Source organism: Nelumbo lutea, chromosome 3 (assembly GCF_056320005.1).
Source record: "Nelumbo lutea isolate HS-2025 chromosome 3, American lotus-T2T, whole genome shotgun sequence".
In the NCBI taxonomy this organism is placed as follows: Eukaryota; Viridiplantae; Streptophyta; class Magnoliopsida; order Proteales; family Nelumbonaceae; genus Nelumbo; species Nelumbo lutea.
Window position 1 is genome coordinate 23,243,002 of NC_142686.1, and position 22,952 is coordinate 23,265,953.

At 39.2% G+C, this 22,952-nt stretch overlaps 1 protein-coding gene and 1 pseudogene across 6 annotated transcripts in view; one reads left to right on the plus strand and one right to left on the minus strand.

Moving 5' to 3' along the window:
• Positions 1-452: 452 nt before the first annotated feature.
• LOC148863614 (DNAse I-like superfamily protein) overlaps positions 453-22,952 on the minus strand; it is a 46,296-nt gene continuing 23,796 nt past the window's right edge. Inside the window, exons 5-14 of one of the 6 annotated variants that reach the window (XR_016110328.1) lie at positions 16,085-16,166; positions 8,373-8,425; positions 7,506-7,587; positions 4,776-4,868; positions 4,631-4,663; positions 4,395-4,492; positions 4,140-4,251; positions 3,148-3,273; positions 2,977-3,061; positions 453-1,596 (exon numbers count right to left, since the gene is read on the minus strand). Coding sequence is in view for 4 of the 6 variants with exons in the window: in XM_088979691.1 (XP_088835817.1) it covers positions 1,528-1,596; positions 2,977-3,061; positions 3,148-3,233; positions 4,140-4,251; positions 4,395-4,492; positions 4,631-4,663; positions 4,776-4,868; positions 7,506-7,587; positions 8,373-8,425; positions 16,085-16,166 (793 nt within the window). In the remaining 2 variants the exon portion in view is untranslated. The remainder of the gene's footprint in view (positions 1,597-2,976; positions 3,062-3,147; positions 3,274-4,139; positions 4,252-4,394; positions 4,493-4,630; positions 4,664-4,775; positions 4,869-7,505; positions 7,588-8,372; positions 8,426-16,084; positions 16,167-22,952) is intronic. The other 5 variants (XM_088979691.1, XM_088979690.1, XR_016110329.1 and 2 more) reach the window with 5 other exon arrangements.
• LOC148863615 (NADH dehydrogenase [ubiquinone] flavoprotein 1, mitochondrial pseudogene) lies at positions 10,651-12,607 on the plus strand (annotated as a pseudogene).

Genomic DNA, 22,952 nt, shown 5'->3' on the forward strand with positions numbered 1-22,952 from the left:
CTCTAGTTAGTGAGCGGTCCTTGTTATGTCTTTCTTTGAATGTGAGAAGCAAGAAAAATGTGTAGAAGATCGCTGTGACTAGTGTTCTTTTCTACTAGCTAGGTATCTAAGTATCTACTAGAAATCTAGAGCTCCACTCTAGGGGTGGACTGATTCTGACTGGAAAGGAGAGAGAGAGAGAGAGAGAGCGCTATGTGCTGGACATGCTAACTGCCGTTCAAGACTTTTTCGTTGGTAAACGATTTGACAGGACCAACAGTCCCAGCGTTAGCTTGACGTTGTTGCTCCAGTCAGTGTTCCACCCTATAGGCTATAGCAAATTCTTACCATGGAAGCGGAAAGCTTGGTCTCCACTCTCCAAACTCCACAGTCCAAAGCCCTTTGAGCGTGTGCGAATAAGGGGAGGTTAGTGGGTAGGTCAGTAAGACAATTGTAATACTCTACTAGCAAAGTGGCAACAAATGCATCCATTGCTAACCTCTTGTTAAGTACACAACTTTCTCTTACGCACTCCAACCCTTACCCAGTAAAAAAAGTAAACAAGAAGACCCATTTGACCAGATTCAGATTCTGATGGTTCACCCCTAAATGCAAATCTTATGTTACAATCCTTATCCTATGCCATGCTCTCTATCCAGGATGTTAAATTTCAAACCTGCAGGCTACTTTCCTCCAGCATATCCAGATGGCGAAGACCACAGATTGTATATATATTTTTTGGATGTGCCAACTCAAGGCCAAAACACAACTATTATCTTGATGCTGACAAATAGAATTACATTTCCTGCATAAATTCCCCAACGATGAAAGGCCTTATAATTCCTCTATTAAGAATGCACCTTACCACGTGGCCAAAGACAACTATGACATCTGTCAGGCAGAGCAAGAACCAGAGAAACCTGGGGGAAAATGAGAAGGGAAAAAACCTTTAACTTCTGCTTATTGTTCCTATAGTAAGTGGAGGAGGTGCAGAGTCGATCTAATTCTAATAGACAGTTTGAAGGCACTCCGAGTCCCATATCCTGAACAGAACTTCCATAAAAGTGCAAACTTCGCAATTTTGATAGAACTGTAGTTTACATACTGAAGCTTTCGTGGACATGAGACATATTGGTAATTAATCCTGATATCAGATACTGTGACACAGTTTCACTTTGAAGCTTCCGTTAATCCTTGTGTTCATCTGATGGAAATAAGTACATAATATACACCTCTTGGGAGTTAGCACTTAGGACCCCTCTCTTTTTTCTGTTACAACAGAAAATGCACCTCTTTAAGTTCTGCCTCTGCTGAAACTGTGTTTTGAGAAGTCTAGATACTCATGACAGTGAATAATTTCAGATTTTAAGAGAAGCCAAACAAATACTGCTGAAACTGTTTTCCTTTTGTGACAACTAAGCACAACGCCTCGACATCATCAAGCATGAGTATTTTGAACGGGTCCATATATAAAAAAATCATAGCAGGTCCAATCAGTCAGAAGTTGGTCATGCATCCTCTGTTAGATATTTTGACAGGATATGCTAATCAAGGCCAATTGCTGTTATCTGCAAATGCCAGTTCACATACCAGAGCAAGGTGATCACTACCCCACTTCTGCAGATAAATAATGTCAAATCCACATGAGAAAAAAAGCAATCTCAAAAGGAAAACAAGAAATTATCTAGGATAAAATATATTAGAGAATTATTTAACTTTGATATAAATGCAAAGAACGCCATTGTCCACTTTTCACATAGATACATCAAATGCTACATGTAGTTATCAATTCATAAATTGAGATAAAGTTAGACCCAGAACTACCTCAATTTCATCCCCATGCATTCTATTTTATTTTGTTTCTTGACAAATTGTTGCTTTAATAAAATAAGAATGGAGCTTAGCATATAAGAAGCAAATTTATCCCACCACTCAAGCCCAACCTTTCACATAATCAGAACCATGAAATCTTTCAAAAAGCTTGGTTTGGGTAATCTATTAAATAAACATAGCAAAAAGAACTTTCTTGATGCTGTACGATATTAAACACCAAGATATTATAAATGCTATATTGCTATTGCCAGTGGCACTGCTGTCAGGTTGCAACCTCATCTCCCCTCTGGTATTAGTTGAGCCCTTCTCACTAGCAAACTACGAAACAAAGAATCTCTATTAAGCTCCTCGCAAATTCATTATAACACGGACCTCTGAATTCATCAGATGCCAACATCCAAAGATGTAGCATAAAGATACTTGACTCTTTAAAGCTTCAAAGAAGTCTATCCTCCCATGCCTCCCAGGTCACTGCATGAATTATGGTTTTCTAATAAACTAGATCGTTTGAGCCTAATCCCAAAGGTCTCGACCATTGTAGCATTTCTTTTAGACTCCTAGGGGCCACAAATTCCAACCTAACAAGATCCAAGAAAAACTTTCAATGATGTCAACTAATGGTGCAATGCAAGACTAGATATGAGATAGGTTTTTCCTCCCTTAGTCACATAGGATAACTTCAAGGAAGATACAGAAAGGTACTAGCTTCTTCTTGAACAATCTTATCAAGTGTTTTGATATTTTCACAGGTACCCACAAAAAGAAAACTATTGGTGGCACAACAAATGGGAAGATCTGTTTTCTTCTGGGAAGACCATTGGGTCAGAAGATAAACTAGGGAGGAAGAAAGATTTCATTGAGAATACTCAGTGGTCAGTTTCTGGAGAAGAGAGAAAGATTTCCTCAAGGGAGTCAAAGAGAATACAGTTTACTTAATTTCAAGGCCTCTTAATGAACTTCTAAGGTTGAGATTCTTATTAACCCCTTAATCCTCCATATGGGTTTTCTATAAAAAAAATAAATATGTTTTTTGAATATGCTCATGAGCAATTAGCAGCATTTGGATACCTAAAGCAAAACATGTCCCTTTCATAAAATACGCAGTAAACACCTTCTATCATTGTTCAACTGAAATATGAATTACAAAGCCTAGAGAAAAAGTACCTCACTTGGGAGCCCTCCAGTTTCTCTCAAAATATTGACTGGCAACGTTTCAATAACTCCTACCGGAATGAGTTCTCGAGAATGCCTGTAAATTATAGAAATAAGAAACAGAATTCCAAATCCACCAATCAAAAAGAAAAGAAATGCTTTTAATGATAATAATTAGGTCACCAAATATAATCAACAGTTCCCATAAACTTGGAATGATATGAAGTTGCCAATGGTTCTCCATTTCTGTCTCTTGTTCTGCAACTCCCCTGTATAATGGCAAACCTTCTTTTTTGATAAGCAACAGTACTGTGTAATAGTGAACAAAAAAATATTTAATAAAGGAAAAGTGATCCAGAGTATAGTGACAATTTCTAAGATGAGAAATGGAAAGGGAGGAATTCCTATAACCACAAGTGTTATTACCTGGAAATAACTATTAATAGTCTGCATCATAGTTTTCAAGGCGCCAAGGCGAGGCTAGGTGACAGGGGGGCGCCTTCTCGCCTAGGCGATGGATTTTTTTTTTAAGTAAGAATCACATATCCTAGGGTAGTTCCCTAGGTTCCATAACCAACTTCCTTTAATAACTATCCATAATTTTCATAAGAAAATTATAAACTTCATGTTTAAGTCTAGAAAATCAACATATTTATGAGAAGAAAAAGAAGAAAGGAAAGAAAATTCAAAAAAAAAAAAGGGGCTGAACCCCTATTTTGCTATAGGAAAAGAAAACAAAAGGTGGAAGAAGAAGAAGAAGATGCAGAAGAAGAAATGTGTTGATTAGACAAAATTTTAAGTTCTTCCCTTATTGATTCAGATTTTGTGGTCATTGAGGGTTCAATACAGCAGTTAGCAATGCTTGTGTTGATTAAACCCTAACAAATAAGAAAATAATAAAAAGAAATTAGTTTATAAACATAAAAAATGAATAATTTTCTTTAATAATGTCTATTTTATAATTATAATCTCAAAAAATAACAAAATAAAAGTATTTTATTACACAGTATGCAAAACTGCTTGGCGATTGGGTGAGGCGAGCCTCCAAGGGCACCTTGTCGCCTTGACAACTATGGTCTGTATGATAATATTAGGAGAGAGGTGAATTGATCCAAAATATAAGAAAGGTAAAGAATCAACAGATGGGAAAAAATGAGATTCACATGAGCACTTACTGCAACTCCTCTATACACACTGGAGAGCTTTAAATGATGGCGGAGATGAGTGATGCCGTCACAGCCAGTTGCAAGCCGTATTTCTTCTTGGCTCCATCTATATCTCAATGGTCTTAAGATATAGACATTTGAACACCGCCAATATATGTAGATCAACAAAGATAAGTAAGAAACCTGACATGTATTTACTTCATTTTTTTTAATTAGGAAATAAATGAACAGGGAATATTTTCAGCACAGGGGAGTTATAGAGACCTGTATGAATCCTCCCTCTGAGTTTTGAAGTGTTTCAGTCCTATTGGGTATTCAACCTGACCAGAAATTTTTCTGCGATCATGTAATAGGATGTCCAACTGCAATAAATGGCAATATCCTTTTTATTCCTCCAGCAAGAATTTTTTAACCTGACATTTTCGGATACCTAAAAAGGAAGATACTGATAGGATAAAGATACAAGCTTCACATGACACTAAGTTACAAATAAAACTTACCTCAGATGAATCCAGAAACTGATATATTGCACTCTGATAAGAAGAAATCACATCTCCAATTGTGTCAGAAAGTCATATTGGATTTTACAACTTAATCTGAATTTTTTCTGTGGATTGTTAAGTTTGAAGCATTATGAGATACCACCTGTGGTATGCTATTTAGGTCCCCAGCAATTACAACAGGGATGTTGCCCCATTCCTGTGATATTCTGTGGGCATTATCAAGAAATAGTCGTATCTGTGACATTGTGGCATAGATAGTATATTAGTACATGCTACCACCATTTGAATTTGATATAAACAACTGTAGAAAAAATGGAATTCAACGGAAATAAAACGTTCCTGAAGGAGAGACAGCATAAACATTCTAGTACCCTGTTTAGGTTTACATGACAAAGGAAGAGAGCATTGTAGCATGTAATACATTGATTAGAGAAGGTGCACATATGTAGTCTTGCATCTCATTTGGGCTGCATGCAAATGCAGGTTCGAGTATGAGAAAAACAAAACTGCCAAAAGTTAGGACCGTATCCAGCCTACCCCTGCCAAGATCCCAGATAGCTGGGACCAACATCGGGTAATGGCCTTTCTAGATTAAGTCAAGGTCCCCCTGACCCCAATGCTGTCTCCTTCCAAATATATGTATGCAAAACATCCATTCAAAATATATGGCCCAAATAACAACTTGGAAGGAGGAATAACAGACTTGGGGATAATTACTGCTAGCCTGGCACAGAAGATCCACCCTCATCGGGGCCAAAAATTTCTGGGTCTGGCTTTAGGTTTTCTGTCTAAGTCTAGCCACCCACATATAAGATGGGACAGGCCTGGGCCTATATTTCAAGCCCAGTGTGTGGGCTGGGTTGTGCCCAGGCTTACACAAGACCCCTTAAACTAGTTGCCAGGTCTAGCCCTGTGGCCCATGATTACCTATGGATCCCAGGGGACCTGATACTGATAAATTCATATGGGACGCCAAGGCTCATATCTATGTAATTAACGTGCTAACTCCTGTGGTCTTCACTACCATTATTAAACATAAGAACAATTTTCCACCAAAATGGGTGGTAATCATTTTGTGGAATGTCTAAAAGATGTGAAGTATATTATTCACAGAGTTCATTAAATTCAAATAGGGAGTTATATCAGCAACCATGCACTGCTAATGCATCTTGTGGAGAAAACATGTGGATCCAAAATCCTATTTGAAACCAAGTGCAAGAATTAGATGACTAGAGATGTGGCATTTCCCAATTATTTGGATGGTGAAAAGAAGAAAGAAAAAGGTAGAAAATACAATATCTACACCCTTTGAATAAGTTCATCCAAATGCTGTGATCTGAACCAAGGTTTAGAATGTCAGTGTCAGTGGAAATATCAGGCATCCAAATATTGGAACTATATTGGAAATGTCAGAAACATCATAAAATATTATAAAAATTATAGACATGGTGGAAACATTGTGAAACATGCAAAAATCTAGCATGCTATTTTATGTAATGATAAAAGATGCATAGGTAGACCCTTTTAAAATATTATCTTCTTCCAAACCATCAAAACTATATGATATAGTGAGTTCAAGCAAAATTTAAACTCATAAGTTGCAATGATTCTAATAAATCAACCAAATAATTTATCATACAACAAAACTAAGATTTAACTTCATGTTTGAAAATAATTTTCAAGCTGGTTCAAAGTGGTAATCATGTCCGTCAGGTGGGCAATAACATTTTCACATATCTAAAATATTATCAAATATCAACTTATGTTATAATACTATCGCTTGTACTCCACATTGCACCAATAGCTTTCATTGAGGAATATGTCAATTTTAGTAATATTAAGCGTTGGTACCCATGGAAATGGAAATATTTCATGGAAATTTATGGACATTTTAAACCATGGTCTGAGCAAAACATGTTCAGTATAATTGTGCTTATGCCCATGGGAAGAATGAGAACAAAAAGGTAAATGGCTTGCAAATGAGTAGTCATAGACAATATCATAAAGCGCTTAAAAGAGACTTATCAATTCTTACATCTGAAAGTTAAACACTCCATAAAGAATTTCACAAATTCCAGACAGTAGCTACACCAACTTTTTTTTTATGCACTGCATAGTCCTCTGCATTCTTACTCTCAGATATATATGAGAATATCTGAAACACTAGTTATTGGGAGTATGGAACATGTAGTCTTTCGTAGTTTTCACCAATTCAATGAACAAAGCATAGGAATTAATGTTCCTATCTTTTTTTTTTTTTTTTGTTAAATAGTAATGTCCCTATCTTTAGAATTAGCACTAATTCTCCTTCAGTTTTAGGGGCAAAAATGCAAGATACTATGTATGTTGTTATTTATGGGATTTGGAGGAGATAAATGCTGTGATATTCCAAAACTGAGATGATCCCATGAGAATTGAAGTAGAAGATTTTGTTTCCATAAGAGTCATCCAAAGAATCTAAGATTTGGACACTATAGGAGGCATATGACAGATTCTTTACTAAAATGCTGGAAAAATAATTTTTCTAACCTATCTAACCTCATGGATAATAAGTTTTGAAAGATTACTGAGTTTTTATTTTCATGTTGAAAGTTCAACATTAAATCATTCAGACTTCCCTTGATTATTTAAATCACAAAACACATCTAGATTATAACATATATTCTGCATTCCTGCTTGCTGTTATAGCAATTATTATTTATTTGTTTGTATGTACATCATGTCCAACTGTCCATGGACCAATATCCAGGCCTAAGCCTCTATATCCTAGGATTTTGTATTTAAAAAGATTCAATTCAGAAAATATACCAGCACTTGATAGATGCACTGGAAGCCATGGAAAATATGTATAAGAGATCAGAAAACATTATACCTGGCCCAGCTTGATATCTCCACGATTTGGATTAAATAGCATGTGTATGTTTCCGACAAGGAGACTTCGAGCAGGTGAAGTCCTATGCAAAATTGAATTCGAATATTGGATCAAAAAAGAATTAGCAATATGAAACTATAGCTCACCAACATAACATAATATCCAACCTAGGTATTTCAATGAGTAGTTCAATTGTTTGAAACTCCTTGAAGTGTAGCAAAAATAGAAAAATAAATCCAAAAGATCATATCGGTTCAAATGTCCAAATCTATTAGACATGCCTAATATGTTGTGAAGTCTGAGGTGATGGGCGGGCAGTCAAGAGATAACATCCAGAAAATGAGTGTATCAGAAATGCAAATGTAAGATGGATGAATGGAAAAACTAGAAAGGATAGGATCAAGAGTGAAGTCATCCAATATGAACCCAGGAGTAGCTTTAATAGGTGATAAAATGAGAGAGGGTGGACTATGATGGTCTGGTCACATGCATAGAAGACCACTAACAGCTCCAATTAGAAGTGATTTGTTACAAGTTGAAGGGGCTAGAAGATCTAGGGGTAGACCAAAAAGGACATGGATAGTAGTAAGAAATGGTTTAAGCATTAATAATTTAACATGGATTTGGCTTTTAAATAGAACAGATTGGTGAAAGAGGACTCATGTTGCCAATCCCATATAGTTGGGATAAGGCATGATGATGTCTGAGGTGATGGATGCACGACTCTATGTATTTTTTTTTCTGGATAAGTATGAATGGGCATATGTATAAGATATACATATGGAATGCCATCTTTTATTAAATTATGTTTTATGAATATTTTCTAAACAAATCTATACTTGGAACAAAGGCTTCTCTTTTACTCACTCTGATGCCTGTGCCTCTGACCCATGATGTGAGCTTGAACAATGGTTATTCATCTGTATTAAAGACCCAAGGAAAGTAAAAGAGAAAAAAATCAATCTAATTGAGAAAACAACATAGGAGAGAAATGGTATTTTATTACCCTAGAGAAAAATCAATAATTTGAAGCATAACGATTTCCATCTTGCTTTTCTAACAGCAGTTATATGCATTTATCTTGATGACATATTCTAGGAAAAGGAGAAAACATGGCAGAACAGATATTGGAACTAATAGACAACAAATTGTCCACACGGCTAGAATGAAAAAAAAAAAAATCCATATTCATCCCTCACCCAATCAAGACTAAAAAAATATACCCATAAGATGATAAACATAACAAAAGCTAACAAATGAGATGTACAGTATGGACTTTTTATATGAAAATTATAAACCAATTAAAGAAAAACTCCATGAAAAAAAAAACACAACTAAAGGAGCTTAATGTAATTAACAATAACTGGATAAAAACAACTATAATTATATTGAAATAAAGTAACAAGAAATAGTTAAATTTGCAGCATCAACATGCTTCTCTTCCTGCACTTATTTCAATAATCTGCCTTTATTTAATTTCAGCCATTCTGTTTGAAGCTAGAAGATCAACAAAAAGGTCATTGATAATTTACAAGTTGAAGTTCCTACGATAGATATATAGAAATAAAAATGAACACCCAATTATATGGGGTCAGCTACACGAATCCTATTTCACCATTCCGTTCTGTTTAATGCTGTATCCATTGTTAAATTATGGGTGCTTAATTCATTTCTTATCACTTAAACCCATGTCCGTTTTGGTCATGGTAAGTAACTTCAATTATGTCCTAAGACACGGTACATGCATGGGACATCATGAAGTCACAACAATCTGTACCTTTCATAAATAAATTATTGCTGGTGCATTTTATACTGTATCACGAGATGCTTCAGATTATGCTTGCAACTCATAGTGCATTAGGCATTTCTTGAGAACAGAAACCTCTGGTTGAAAATGTCATGGAGGTCTGCAACTTATCCTTGCCTAGGTGACACAAACAAGAAGAAAACCATACATGATGAAAGGTTAAGCCGTTAAGGTGATGTATAATAATTTGGTAATATATGTATGGTAGGGAAAATTGTAGAAAGAATTGACACTTAGTTCTTAGAGTCTCAGTTATAAAGAAAAAAATTCCCTTGAAGATTTCATCTTTGTGATAATATCCCAAAGTTCTTTTACTTTTCTTGAAGACACTTCACCTCAAGTTAGGCTAAACCTAGGATTTATTGCCTTCTTTTTGAGCAAAATTAACTGAGAATTTATTCATTAAAAAGGTACATGAGAAGATGTACAAGAGCCAGAGAAGGCTGAGACAAAATTACACAGGTAGAGTTCTATTACTAAACATATTTACTTTATGAACACCAGATTTAGCTAGGCTGTCAGCTGCAGTGTTTAGTTCCCTGGAATCCAAATCAGCTTCATATTCATTGAGTCCATGATATCTCTAGCTTCAGCCACAAAATGGGCCAGCCTCCAAGGCCCACCATCCTTATCCCTAAGCCATTTTATAGAATTGACAAAATCACCTCCAAAGCCCTGCGAGTGCAGCCAAGATCTCTGCCTCTGTAGAATCAGAATTCCCTATCGGACCACTGAAAGCCCAACAGATATTCCCCTCTCTTCCCCAGATTACTCCACCATTTCCTGCTGCACCTGTAGTCCCTTAAAGCACTTCCATCAAAGTTTAGTTTCATCACTCCCTCCTCCCTTGAACAATGTCTTGAGTGTAAGAACATGATAGGCCCCCAATTAACTTTACGTATGCCAGGAAGGGGAAAGGTCAGCTTTCGGCTAAGGGGGGAAATAATTGAACGTGGGGGAAATTATAGCTGGAGGGAATAAGGAGAGTCTTGAGGCATTTATAGCTATGTCAGTTAGGAATAAGAAGAGTATGGGCATTTATAACTTGGCCAGCTGGGCATTTATTGAGGGAGTCAGTTATGCTGTGAGAAGAGTATAAGAAGGGGCTTTGGGGGATGGGGGAGAGAAGGCTTTTGTTGAGTGAAGAATACTGTGAGTGATTGGGAGAGCCGGCGGTCTCTCGAAGAACCGACCAACTGTTAATATTCTTCTTTTCTTCTGAATGAATACCAGTTCCTTTGTTGATGTTCTAGTTGTGTGAATTCTGCTGTGAATCTGAGAACTGTGTGTCAAATTTTGGGACATATCAGTGGTATCAGAGCTCATCTTTCCTCGGCCATGGTGATAGTTAAGGAAGTGGCATCGCAGGTGGAGGGTTTCGAAGAATGCTTGACTTCTCTGCATTCTGAATTTCGTGTGGAGATGGATGGCTTACGCAATGAGATTCAGCGACTCGATCCAGAAAAGGTAGCAGCTAGACTTTCAAAGATCTCGTCTCTAGAAAGCTCGGTACAATCTCTGGAAGGAGGCGTTCAAGATCTGGTGAGACGTTTTGATATGTTGCTTCAGCAACAGGCCTATTCAGCTCCTTTGTCTACGACTGACATTGCTCCTCCTTTAGTCGCATCGAGTCGTGCGACTGACAAAGGGAAGAGTGCAGCATTTCCGACGTCTTCCTTGATGCCGGTGCCAAAACATACTCCTGATTCACTTCCTCGGAAGTTGGAGCTACCTATTTTTGATGGGGAAAATCCAGACGACTACCTTTTTCGTGCGGAGCGCTATTTTGAGATTAATGGATTGCTTCCGGCAGAGCGTCTGCGAGCTGCAGTTGTCTATTTAGAGGGCGATGCATTGGCGTGGTATTACCGGGAAGTTGGTCGGCGACCTTTTTGTGGTTGGACAGAATTCAAAAAGCTTCTCCTTGAAAGTTTTCGATCGACTCAGGAGGGTAATTTACAGGAGCAGCTCTTCTCGTTACATCAGCCTTCTACTATTAAGGGATATCGTCGCCAATTCAAGTTGCTCTCCGCTCCCTTACGTGACCTGCCAGAATCAGTCCTTGAAGCAGCATTTGTTAATGGGTTAAACGACCTTTTCCTGAACGGTGCCATGAAGCGGAGTAACTGGTATAGAACCAAAGACTTGGTACCTAAGGGCTCTGATTGGATTGTCAATGAAATGAAGAAATCTGGTCTTCGAGGCTGTGGTGGAGCTGGTTTTCCATCTGGCTTGAAGTGGTCTTTCATGCCAAAAGTATCTGATGGCCGTCCTTCTTATCTTGTTGTCAATGCTGATGAGAGTGAGCCAGGAACATGTAAGGACAGAGAAATTATGTGCCATGACCCACATAAACTACTAGAGGGTTGCCTGATTGCAGGGGTTGGTATGCGGGCCACTGCTGCTTATATCTACATAAGGGGAGAGTATGTAAATGAGCGGAAAAACCTTGAGAAAGCAAGGAGGGAAGCTTATCAAGCTGAACTTTTGGGAAAAAATGCATGTGGATCTGGATATGATTTTGATGTTCATATCCACAATGGAGCTGATGCTTACATTTGTGGAGAAGAGACGGCGTTGTTGGAAAGCCTTGAAGGAAAACAAGGAAAACCAAGGTTGAAACCTCCTTTTCCAACTAATGTAGGGCTATATGGATGTCCAACAACTGTTACAAATGTTGAAACTATCGTTGTTTCCCCCACCATTTTAAGGTGTGGTCCTGAATGCTTTGCTAGTTTTGACAGGAAGAACAATTCTGGGACAAAGCTATTCTGTGTCTTAGGCCACGTGAATAAGCCTTGTACAGTTGAAGGGGAGATGAGTATTCCATTGAAGGAGCTGATAGAGAGGCACTGTGGAGGAGTTAGAGGTGGATGGGATAATTTGCTTACAGTGATACCAGGGGGTTCTTCTGTTCCACTGATTCCAAAGCACATATGTGATGATGTCTTGATGGATTATGATGCACTCAAGGCTGTCCAAATGGGTTTAGGGACAGCTGCTGTAATTGTGATGGATGCGTCAACTGATATTGTGGATGCAATTGCTAGGCTCTCTTACTTCTATAAGCATGAAAGTTGTGGGTAGTGCACACCATGCAGGGAGGGGACAGGATAGCTGTGGATGATCATGGAGAGGCTGAAGGTTGGAAAAGCGAAGCTGGAGGAAATAGACATGCTTCAAGAGGTGACAAAGCAGACACACCATCTGTGCATTGGGCGATGTTGCTGCTTGGCCTGTGCAAGGACATATTAGTGTGCGGTGTGCATCCATCCACTATGCCTGGAGTTACTAGTTTGGAAGTGCTTATTCATTGGCAGGGTCTACCTGATGTTGAAGATTCTTGGGAGCCTTTTTAACTTGTTTTGAGACCAATTTCCTCATTTTAACCTTGAGGACAAGGTTAGACTTTGGGCGGCGGGTAAGGATAGGCCCCCAATTAACTTTACGTATGCCAGGAAGGGGAAAGGTCAGCTTTCGGAAAAGGGGGGCAATTATAGCTAGAGGGAATAAGGAGAGTCTTGAGGCATTTATAGCTATGTCAGTTAGGAATAAGAAGAGTATGGGCATTTATAACTTGGCCAGCTGGGCATTTATTGAGGGAGTCAGTTATGCTGTGAGAAGAGTATAAGAAGGGGCTTTGGGGGATGGGGGAGAGAAGGCTTTTGTTGAGTGAAGAATACTGTGAGTGATTGGGAGAGCCAGCGGTCTCTCGAAGAACCGACCAACTGTTAATGTTCTTCTTTTCTTCTGAATGAATACCAGTTCCTTTGTTGATGTTCTAGTTGTGTGAATTCTGCTGTGAATCTGAGAACTGTGTGTCAAATTTCGGGACATATCAGAACACTCCCAGGTGAAGAATAGAGGACTTCTACTGGGTTTCTTTGAAGATTATTCAAAGAGATACCTTTGAAATTTCCAGAATTAACCGCCCAAAAGTTACATAAATAGGTAATGAAGGAAATCATGTCTTCAACATTCCTGGCTTTGTTTTCAAATATCCTGTTCCTTTCTTCCCATATGCCCCAAAACACTGCATAAGCCACTGTGCTCCAATAATTTTTTTCCTCTTCTTCCTAAGCCTTTGCCTTGCCATTGTCATAGAAACTCCACAACCTGCTCAGGATATACCCAACTGTAGCCAACTAAATGAGGAAATAACACCAAATCTTCCTAGTTACAAGGCAGTGAAGAAGTAGGTGCTCAGCCGTCTCATCATTACTGAGGCAAAGAGTTCAAACATGAGGCAAAATACACAGTCCGCGCTCTTCTGAAGCAGGTCACAAATGTTTATTTTCTTATGACAAGCCTCCCACACAGAAAAGGAAAGGGATGTGTAAGCACCAAGCCTTCTTAACTAGGAAGTTTGAACCCTGATCATCCAACACTAGAGCCTTGAAAAAATATTTAGTTGAGAACTTACTGGCAGGAGTAATTATTTTTTTTATCAGTAACAAGATGCTTTATTAAATAATAAAATTTGTGAAACTTTAAGTACAAGAAAGGGGAGATAAACTATCTTAACTCCCTCACAACAAGGAACAAAGAAGAAAGCTAAAAATTAGCCCAAAACATAGATTCCTTAAGCGCCCCTTGCTTGGCTAACCCATCAGCCATTGAGTTGGCACTTCTCTTCACCCAACTGTACTTCACCTCAATATCCCTACTCAGCCATTCAAATTTTTTCTTTTCATTTCTGTAGCTCCAATTGGGGGTAGAGCAGTTAATCATTGAAGGGGATTCCAAGGTGGTGGTGGGCTGGCTGAAAAACCCCGAGGGTACTATATGGTGCTACAAGAATGAAGTTAAAAAATTTAATTGGTTGACAAGGAATATGCTGGTCTCTATACAGTGGGTGGGGAGATCAGCAAACGCTTTGGCTGATGTGTTAGACAAACAAGGGGCAAATAGGGAAGAATTGTTTTGGGCTCAGCTGTGATTTATGTAATTTATTACTAATTTACTTGGAAGCTATTGGGAGAGGCTGCAGCTCGTGCCTCTCCATGGGATGTTGTATGAAATTACAATTTTAAATCAGTTTCTGAATTAACAATATTAAATCAGTTTCTGAATTAACAAACTTACCGGCAGGAGTAAGTTTCCAAGTCCTCTGGTCAGGGGTAGCAGGAAAGATGTAACCTCACTAAGGGAGTTTAACAAGTTTACAATTTCTGCAATCTCTACCTCTCTCAAGGGCTTTATGAGGTTTAGGTTCCAATTAGTTTCTGAAGGTGAGTGAAGAAATAAAACACGAGGAAACAGTGGCTTCTTGGGTTTGAGAAAGGTTGAAGATTCTAGGGTAAGTGCTAGCTAGGGTACTCTCACCCCACCAAAGATCAGTCCAAAATTTTATTTTGTTTCTGTTTCCCACCTGATATCTAACAAAATCAATGAAGAGGTCATAGCTAGAAGAGATACCTTTCCAGGAGTTAGACAGTTAATCGCCTTCACCTGGTTCAAGTGGACCTTGCTTTCCCAACCATTGGCATACCTTCTGTACTTGCTGTTAATGATGGCTGTCCAAGTGGCTTCAATCTCAAGAGGGTATCTCCACAACCATTTTCCGAGAAGGGCTAAGTTCCTTTCCAAAATGTGCCCTATACCCAGCCTACCAGCTTCCTTAGGTTTGCATACCTGATTCCAACTAACTAAATGACTTTTCTTCCCAACACCTCCATCGCATGGTATTCTACTTGGAATACAAGCTGAAGTTTTCCTTCCGAATCTAAAATGGTTATATTGAAACTTACCTCACTTATGGGTTCAGACTGGATAGAATACGTTAGGCTGCAATCCTGAGATGGTACTCTTATGTGGAAGCATCTTGGCACTGGAATATTCTATTTTGCATCACAGGGCTACTTTCCTGGTAATGAAAGCTAAATAAATTCTATTAGATTACAAGTCCAAATCTAACACTTATAGCCTAAGGAGGATATCATGCATTGTTCTCTTAGAGACATGCCATTACAGCCCAAAAAGAAATAGTATTTGGTCATGGCCCAGTGGCTAGTAATGTATAGGTAAAATGGCCAGAAATTCGAGCTGTTACATGAACTGTACTTTCAAAGTCAGACTAATATGATAATGCTTACCCAAAAACTAGCTTAGTAACTTCATTTAAGAGGTAATGAGGTATTATCCAAAGAAAAGTGTGCCACTGTTATTATCATCTAACCATTACATGGAAGGAAAACTCAGTTTTATTAAAATGCATGTCAATAAGTGCTCTTGCAAGTGCATGGAAAACTGAAATACAGATCCTGTTGCAAGCACATGTGTATAAATGCTCTTGTTCTTTTGAAAAGATGGTATGTTCATTCTTTTTGATAAATATTGCTCTAACACTTTTGATTTAACCAGAAGCCAATTTTCATTATTACAAATACTTGTGGAGTTAATTGCATGCCATTTCAACCTAAATACCCACTTATGATAAGTTGGATATACTAGAGGTAAAAGGAAACGTAATTAGTAGGCTTATTTTATAGCTAAAAAAAATACCAATATAGATTTTTTTTGATTGGTACAAATATAGAAAATATTCTGCATTTAGGAACAATAATTGTTAGGACATCTGCAACTACTAGAACACATGAACACAACCATACTATGGTACTCCACCACATATCTATTAACAATTTGACATCACATATCAGCATTTACAGGATGGTAATTTTAATATCTCAAACTGAGTGAGTTATTTCCTACACTGGAATATTGAAACACATTAGAACAAAAAGTCCATGACAAACTCAAAAATGAAACATACCTTCAAAACACAAAGCTGTGCAACATTGTCACGAAGGCCAAACTTTTGGAACTCTATGTTCTCTTCATGCAAAAGGGTAAACCTGTAATTACATTTCAAAATAGATAAATGAAGAATAGAAATCGAACTTCAAATCAAACAAGAATGCATTTTAAAATATGTTTTATTGCACCCAATTTGCCAAGTTATTATTTCTGGTCAAACTAAATATAAGACTTCGGCTAAAAGATAAAGTCTACATTGCGGCCTTGAATTCTTTATTGCGGCCTACTCCAAGTTCTGACTCACATTAGTGGAGAAAAACCTGAAGGCAAAATTTCGTAGTGGTTTGTGGTGGGAACAGATGGACCTGATGCATTTTCGGCTTATGAGTCTGACCTGAATATGTTATGTTATGTTCTTGGGGCTTTTTCTCTTTTATGTATCTTTGACTTGCGTGAGAAGATAAGAGCAAGTATTGTGAATAAGAGCTTGGGTGTATTGGGGTGCTTTTTTTTTGGAAAAAGGTAACATAATATTTATTAAATCAAAAGATACGCAAGCAAGCTGAGATCAGTCCCAGAAAGGCCGACTGACCAAATCAGCAATTACATATTCCACCAAGAACTGGAATGAAAATCAACAGACAAATTACAATTTCTGAACTCCTCAGAGACCGACACCCAAGAGAATAATATGCCCACTGCTTTCTGGATTAGCTCTTCTGGACTTAAGGCTTTGTTATAGGAATAGTCTTCCACACTATCTTCCTTTTCTTGTTCAGCCCCTTAACATTCCAGCAACACAAGAGCTCCTTTACCGAACTTGGCATAACCCATCTTAAATTCATAGAGCTGAAGAAATGATTCCACAGCTGAGAAGAAAATGGGCAGTGACTGCACAAATGATCAGTAGTTTCAGAATTGTTCCCACACAAACTGCATGAGATGTCCAAAAGCTGAATGCCCCTTCTCACAAGATTAGCTCTAGCCAGACATTTGTTTAGAACCATAGTCCATACTAGAAAATTGGCTTTAGATGGGCTAATGGGATTCCACACCTGATGGCAAGGGAAATCAGTGGCACCCAATCTACAAAGTTTAGAAGCCAAAGACTTGACGGAGAAGACACCATCTGAATTCCACTTTCAAAACCACTTATCTCCTGAGCAGAAATCAACCTCTTGGTTCTGAAGAATAGTTAACATGTTCAAAATCTCTTCCAACTCCCAGTCAAAAAGGTTCCTTTTTAAGGAAGGGGACCAAATAACTGAATCTCCAGATAAGCTGCAACACTCAGCAACAGAAGCCTCCTGGTTTGATGCACACTGAAAGAGGAGAGGAAAAGATTCAGCAAGGGGGCCATCCAAGCACCAAGAATCCTTCCAAAACTTTGTCCTACTACCATTGCCGACTTTTGTTAGAATGCTGAATGATGTCTCTTTGTATGAGTGCTCGGCTGATAAGAGTTCTTATTAGCCCATACTTAAGTTCAAGTTATCCTGTAACTGGGCCTGTGTTAATGGGCCTAAGCCTGTTTAATGTTTTAAGTTACTGGGTGTCCCATCACTAATCAGGGGCATTCCAGTAATTACTTGTATCTTGTACTACATTCAAATATAAATAATAACATGGTTGACTGACTAGGACTGTTCGACATTCCAGCATCTCTTCTTCTTCTTCTTCTTCTTCTCCTTTCTGCTACTTCGGCTACAATAGTTTAGCTTTCATGGTATCAGAGCATTAGCTTCTTCCTGGTTTCAGCCGGCACACACTCTCTTCTTGCTGTCTTTTCATCTTCTCTCTTCCTTTTCTGGGTTGCTGCAGTGAAGACCTAGGGGTGTAAGAGAGTAAAGCAAGTTCAAACCTAGGGTTTCTCTTGGTTGTAGGACTCAAGGGAAGTAAGACCCAGAAGTAGATGCCCCACTAGGTTATTTCCAGCAAATAGTAGCTATTTGGCTACTAAGAGAGGTCTGTATAGGACAGACCTAGTTGAGGACTGATTTCAGCAGTCCTAGCACTGGCCGAAAGGGGCTTAGCTTCTTCTACAGTTGCAGCTTCGGTGCTCCAGCAAGACTCGCACAGACTTAGCTTCTTCTACAGAGTCCACTGTTCACTTGCTACTGTTGCAGCTTCGAACTGTTCATTTGCTACTGTACCCGAACTATTGCAGTTCGGTTCAGCCCAAGTGAAGTCTGTCTAGTGTTCTACCAGCACTGTGAACACTTCTACCAGCATAGCAAAATGGTAAACAGCTCCAAGTTCAGGTTGGTTATCAGTCCGAAACCCCTCACCACTGCTGTGAGATTACCTAGGGAGCTGCCAGCTCCAGATTGTTCAGCACTGTGAACCCTAGTTGAGGACTGATGTCAGCAGTCCTAGTATTGGCTGCAAGGAGGGGCACTCTCTTTACAGTTGCAGTACTCGAAGTTCAAGTGGAGTCTGCATAGCACAATAGTTGAGAATCCTTAGCTTTAGGTCGGTTACCAGCCCAGAACTCCTTGCTTGTTGTTGTAACTGAACTGTTTCAGAACTGTGACAGTCTCGGCAAGTCTGAAACTGTGTCGAGTGCTGTCAGAACCTGCTGTGATCATTTCGACTAATCAGAATCTGCTTCAGAACTGCTTCGGCTAGTCTTAATCAGTGTCACCTACACAGTGGCTGCAGTCAAGATGTCTTCAATACCCAGAGATGTTTCTTCTAGAGATAACAGGCCTGCGGTAAGTTGGAATTCTGTCACCAGCAACAATGATGACAACTCACAAAATACACCAACAGTATCTTCTTCTCCTATGGGACAGGTTGCTGATTCCTTTGGAACTGGTACTTTGGGCTTCACTGCTAGTGAGGTAGAGGTCCTTAGCAGGGCATTAGCCCGTCTAAGAAATAATTCTTTTGCTTCTACATCTCTTGCCAGATCAGGTACAGCCTTTGCCTTCAGTGCCACTGGCTCTATTGACTCTACTTATTGGGTTATTGATTCCGGTGCTACTGACCACATGACACATATGTCTTTCCTATTCTCTTCATATCATTTGTTGTCTGGTCAAGATAAGATGAGAATTGCTGACGGGTCTTTCTCCACTATCTCTGGAAAGGGAATGGTTGACCTAAGCAAGGACCTCTCTCTTAAATCAGTTTTACATGTTCCTAGTCTTACCTCAAATCTTTTATCTGTTTCAAAACTTACCAAAAATTTGAACTGTAGTATAACATTTTTTCCTACTCATTGTGTCTTCTAGGACAGATTGGCAAGGAGAACGATTGGGTGCGGTCATGAGTATGGAAGCCTCTACTACCTTGATGCAGACATCGGTTCAGCCTTACAAGCATCTGCTGCTAGTAGTCCGGAGAGTGTGGAGTCAATAGCTAAGTTGCATCTTTGGCATGCTAGGCTAGGTCATGTGTCTTTCTCTTCATTAGAAATGTTGTTTCCCGAATTGTTTAAGGGCATTCCAAGTCAGAGTCTAACCTGTGAAGTATGTCAAATGTCAAAACAATGTAGAACTGTGTACCCAATTTCCAGTAATGAAATTTGTGCTCATTTTGATTTGGTTCATTCTGATGTCTAGGGCCCTTCACCCATTGTTTCCTTTGATGACTCCCGATACTTTATCAGTTTTATTGACCACTACTCTCGTTGCACATGGATCTACCTGTTAAAAGGATGGGATGAAGTACCACGGATAACCATGGCATTTTGCAAGATGATTGAAACACAATTTAATAAGAAGATTAAGCAATTCAGGTCAGACAATGCTGCTGAATACTTTGAAAAATCCTTGAACTTATTCATGGAAGATGTTGGCATACTACATCAGTCTTTCTGTGCTTATACTCCTCAGCAGAATGGGGTTGCTGAGCGCAAGAATAGACATCTATTGGAGACAGGTCGAGCCTTACTATTCCAGCACAAAGTCCCCAAGCAATACTGAACTCAAGTTGTACTTTCTGCATCATATCTGATAAACCGGATGTCATCTAAGATGTTGGGTATGAAAACCCCTTTCTCTGTTTTGTGTCCCACTCTTCCAGACTTTCCCCTTCCTCCTCGGGTCTTTGGCTGTATATGTTTCATACATGTGAATGATCCAAAGAAGACCAAGCTGGATCCTAAGGCTACAAAGGGAATATTCTTGGGGTACTCTCCTACATAAAAGGGTTACAAGTGTTATGACCCTATCTCCAAGAGAAAGTATGTCACCAGAGATGTGGTCTTCTTTGAGTCTCAACCCTATTTCCAGTCTTCTCAGAATCCTCTTCAGGGGGAGACTAGTGGGATGGAAGAGGATTCTCATTCTCCCTCCTTTTTTGTTCCCCTATCTGCCTCAGGTCTTCCATCCTCTCCTCCTACTCCTTGTTGTGACATTCTGGGTCAACCCAGTGAAGCTCCCACTATGTCGATTACCTCTCCTGATGCTGCAGATGTTCCTGAAGGCTCCAGTAGGCAACAAAAAGAGATACTTACATATAACAGAAGAAAAAGGGGCCCTCAACCTCATGACAGCAACCAGTTGGACTCGGATCAATCTGTCTCTACAATCCAAGGTAATTCCAACTCTCATACTTCTGATTTGGATCTTCCTATTGCTCTCCGTAAGCCTATCCGCTCTTGCACCACCCGGCACCCCATTGCTGATTTTGTTTCTTACTCACATTTATCTCCTGCCTATCACTCTGTGTCTGCTCTTTTCTCTGTGCGTGTTCCTTCTAGGTACTCAGAGGTTGTGTCTAATCCAAGGTGGAAAGAAGTTATGAATGAAGAGATGAAAGCCCTAATGAAAGCAAGAACTTGGGAATTAGTGGATCTGCCAGAGGGGAAGACCATTGTTGGGTGCAAGTGGGTGTTTACTGTAAAGCACAGGGAGGACGGGTCCATTGAAAGGTACAAGGCCAAACTTGTGGCAAAGGGGTTTACTCAGAAAGAAGGGATTGACTACAAAGAAACCTTTGCCCTAGTAGCAAAGCTCAACACAATTCGGGTTCTATTGTCACTAGCAGCAAATTTTTCATGGGAACTTCATCAGTTGGATGTGAAGAATGCCTTCTTAAATGGTGACCTTCATGAAGAGGTATTTATGGAACCTCCACCAGGCTATGACTTTGGTAGAAAGGTGTGCAAACTGAGGAAAGCATTATATGGGTTGAAGCAATCTCACTGTGCATGGTTTGAGAGGCTCTGTGGGGCCATGAAGAAAGTGGGGTACACTCAGAGTGGTGCAGACCATACCTTGTTCATAAGGAGACAAGATAGCAAATTTATTGCACTCATTGTTTATGTGGATGATATGGTAATTACCGGGAATGACTTGGAAGAGATAAAAAGACTAAAGAAGTTTCTAGCTTCTGAATTTGAGATCAAAGACTTGGGTCATTAGAGATATTTTCTTGGGATTGAAGTTGTCAGGTCAAGAGAGGGAATCTACATATGTCAGTGGAAGTATGTTCTTAACCTCCTAGAGGAAACAGGCATGATGGGGTGCAAGCCAGCAGATACTCCAATAGAACAGAATCATGGCCTGCAGGAATCAGTAGGGGAGGACTACTGTGATAAAGAGAGATACCAAAAATTGGTAAGGAAGCTGATATACTTATCCCTCACTCGGCCAGATATTTCTTATGTTGTGCATGTTGTCAATCAATTTATGCACTCTCCAAAGATCCCTCATATGAAAGCAGTTGAAAGGACTCTCAGGTACTTGAAGACTTGCCCAGGAAAGGGAATTCTCTTCAGGAAAAACAATAGAATTGAAATTGAAGCTTATACTGATGCAGATTGGGCTGGTTCTGTGGGAAACAGAAAATTAACTTCAGGATATTGTACATTTGTGGGAGGGAAATGGTCACATGGCGCAGTAAGAAGCAGAATGTTGTGGCTAGATCAAGTGCAGAAGCAGAATACCGAGCTATGGCACACGGGGTAGCTGAACTCTTATGGCTTAGAACTCTTCTTAATGAGCTTGGTATTAAGGCTGAGGGTCCTCTCAGGCTGTATTGTGATAACAAAGCTGCTATCAACATTGCCAACAATCCCGTGCAGCATGACAGGACAAAACATATTGAAATTGATCGACACTTTGTCAGAGAGAGAATTGTTTCAGGAGAACTTTGTGTGCCTTATACTCCATCAGAGATGCAAATTGCAAATGTATTGACTAAAGGGCTGGCAACAACAAAGTTCAGGGACATACTTGGCAAGCTAAACATGATTGATATCCATGCTTAGCTTGAGGGGGAGTGTTAGAATGTTGAATGATGTCTCTTTGTATGAGTATTCGGCTGATAAGAGTTCTTATTAGCCCATACTTAAGTTCAAGTTATCCTGTAGTTGGGCCTGTGTTAATGGGCTTAAGCCTGTTTAATGTTTTAAGTTACTGGGTGTCCCATCACTAATCAGGGGCATTCTTGTAATTACTTGTATCTTGTACTACATTCAAATATAAATAATAACATGGTCGACTGGCTAAGACTGTTCGACATTCCAGCATCTCTTCTTCTTCTTCTTCTCCTTTCTGCTACTTCGGCTACAATAGTTTAGCTTTCAACTTTAATTGAGATCCCAACAGCAAGAGCAGAGAAATGTTCATTATCCCTTTCCACAGAGAGTTTCCCCAACTTGGAGGAGGGTCCCTAGTTCTCCAGTTGCCCCACTCACTCCATACTTACCGGCAATGAGAAATCTCCACCAGGCATCATTTTCAGTTGCAAATATCCAAATCCACTTACAGAGGAGAGCAAAATTAAAAGATTTCAACTTCCTTATTCCTAAACCACCTTCATCCTTGGGGAGGCAGACTTGATCCCAACTAACCAGTTGGATTTTTTTTCTCCTCTTCCCAACCCCTCCAAAGAAAATTCCTTTGAAGTTTTTCGAGCTTTCTTGCAACTTT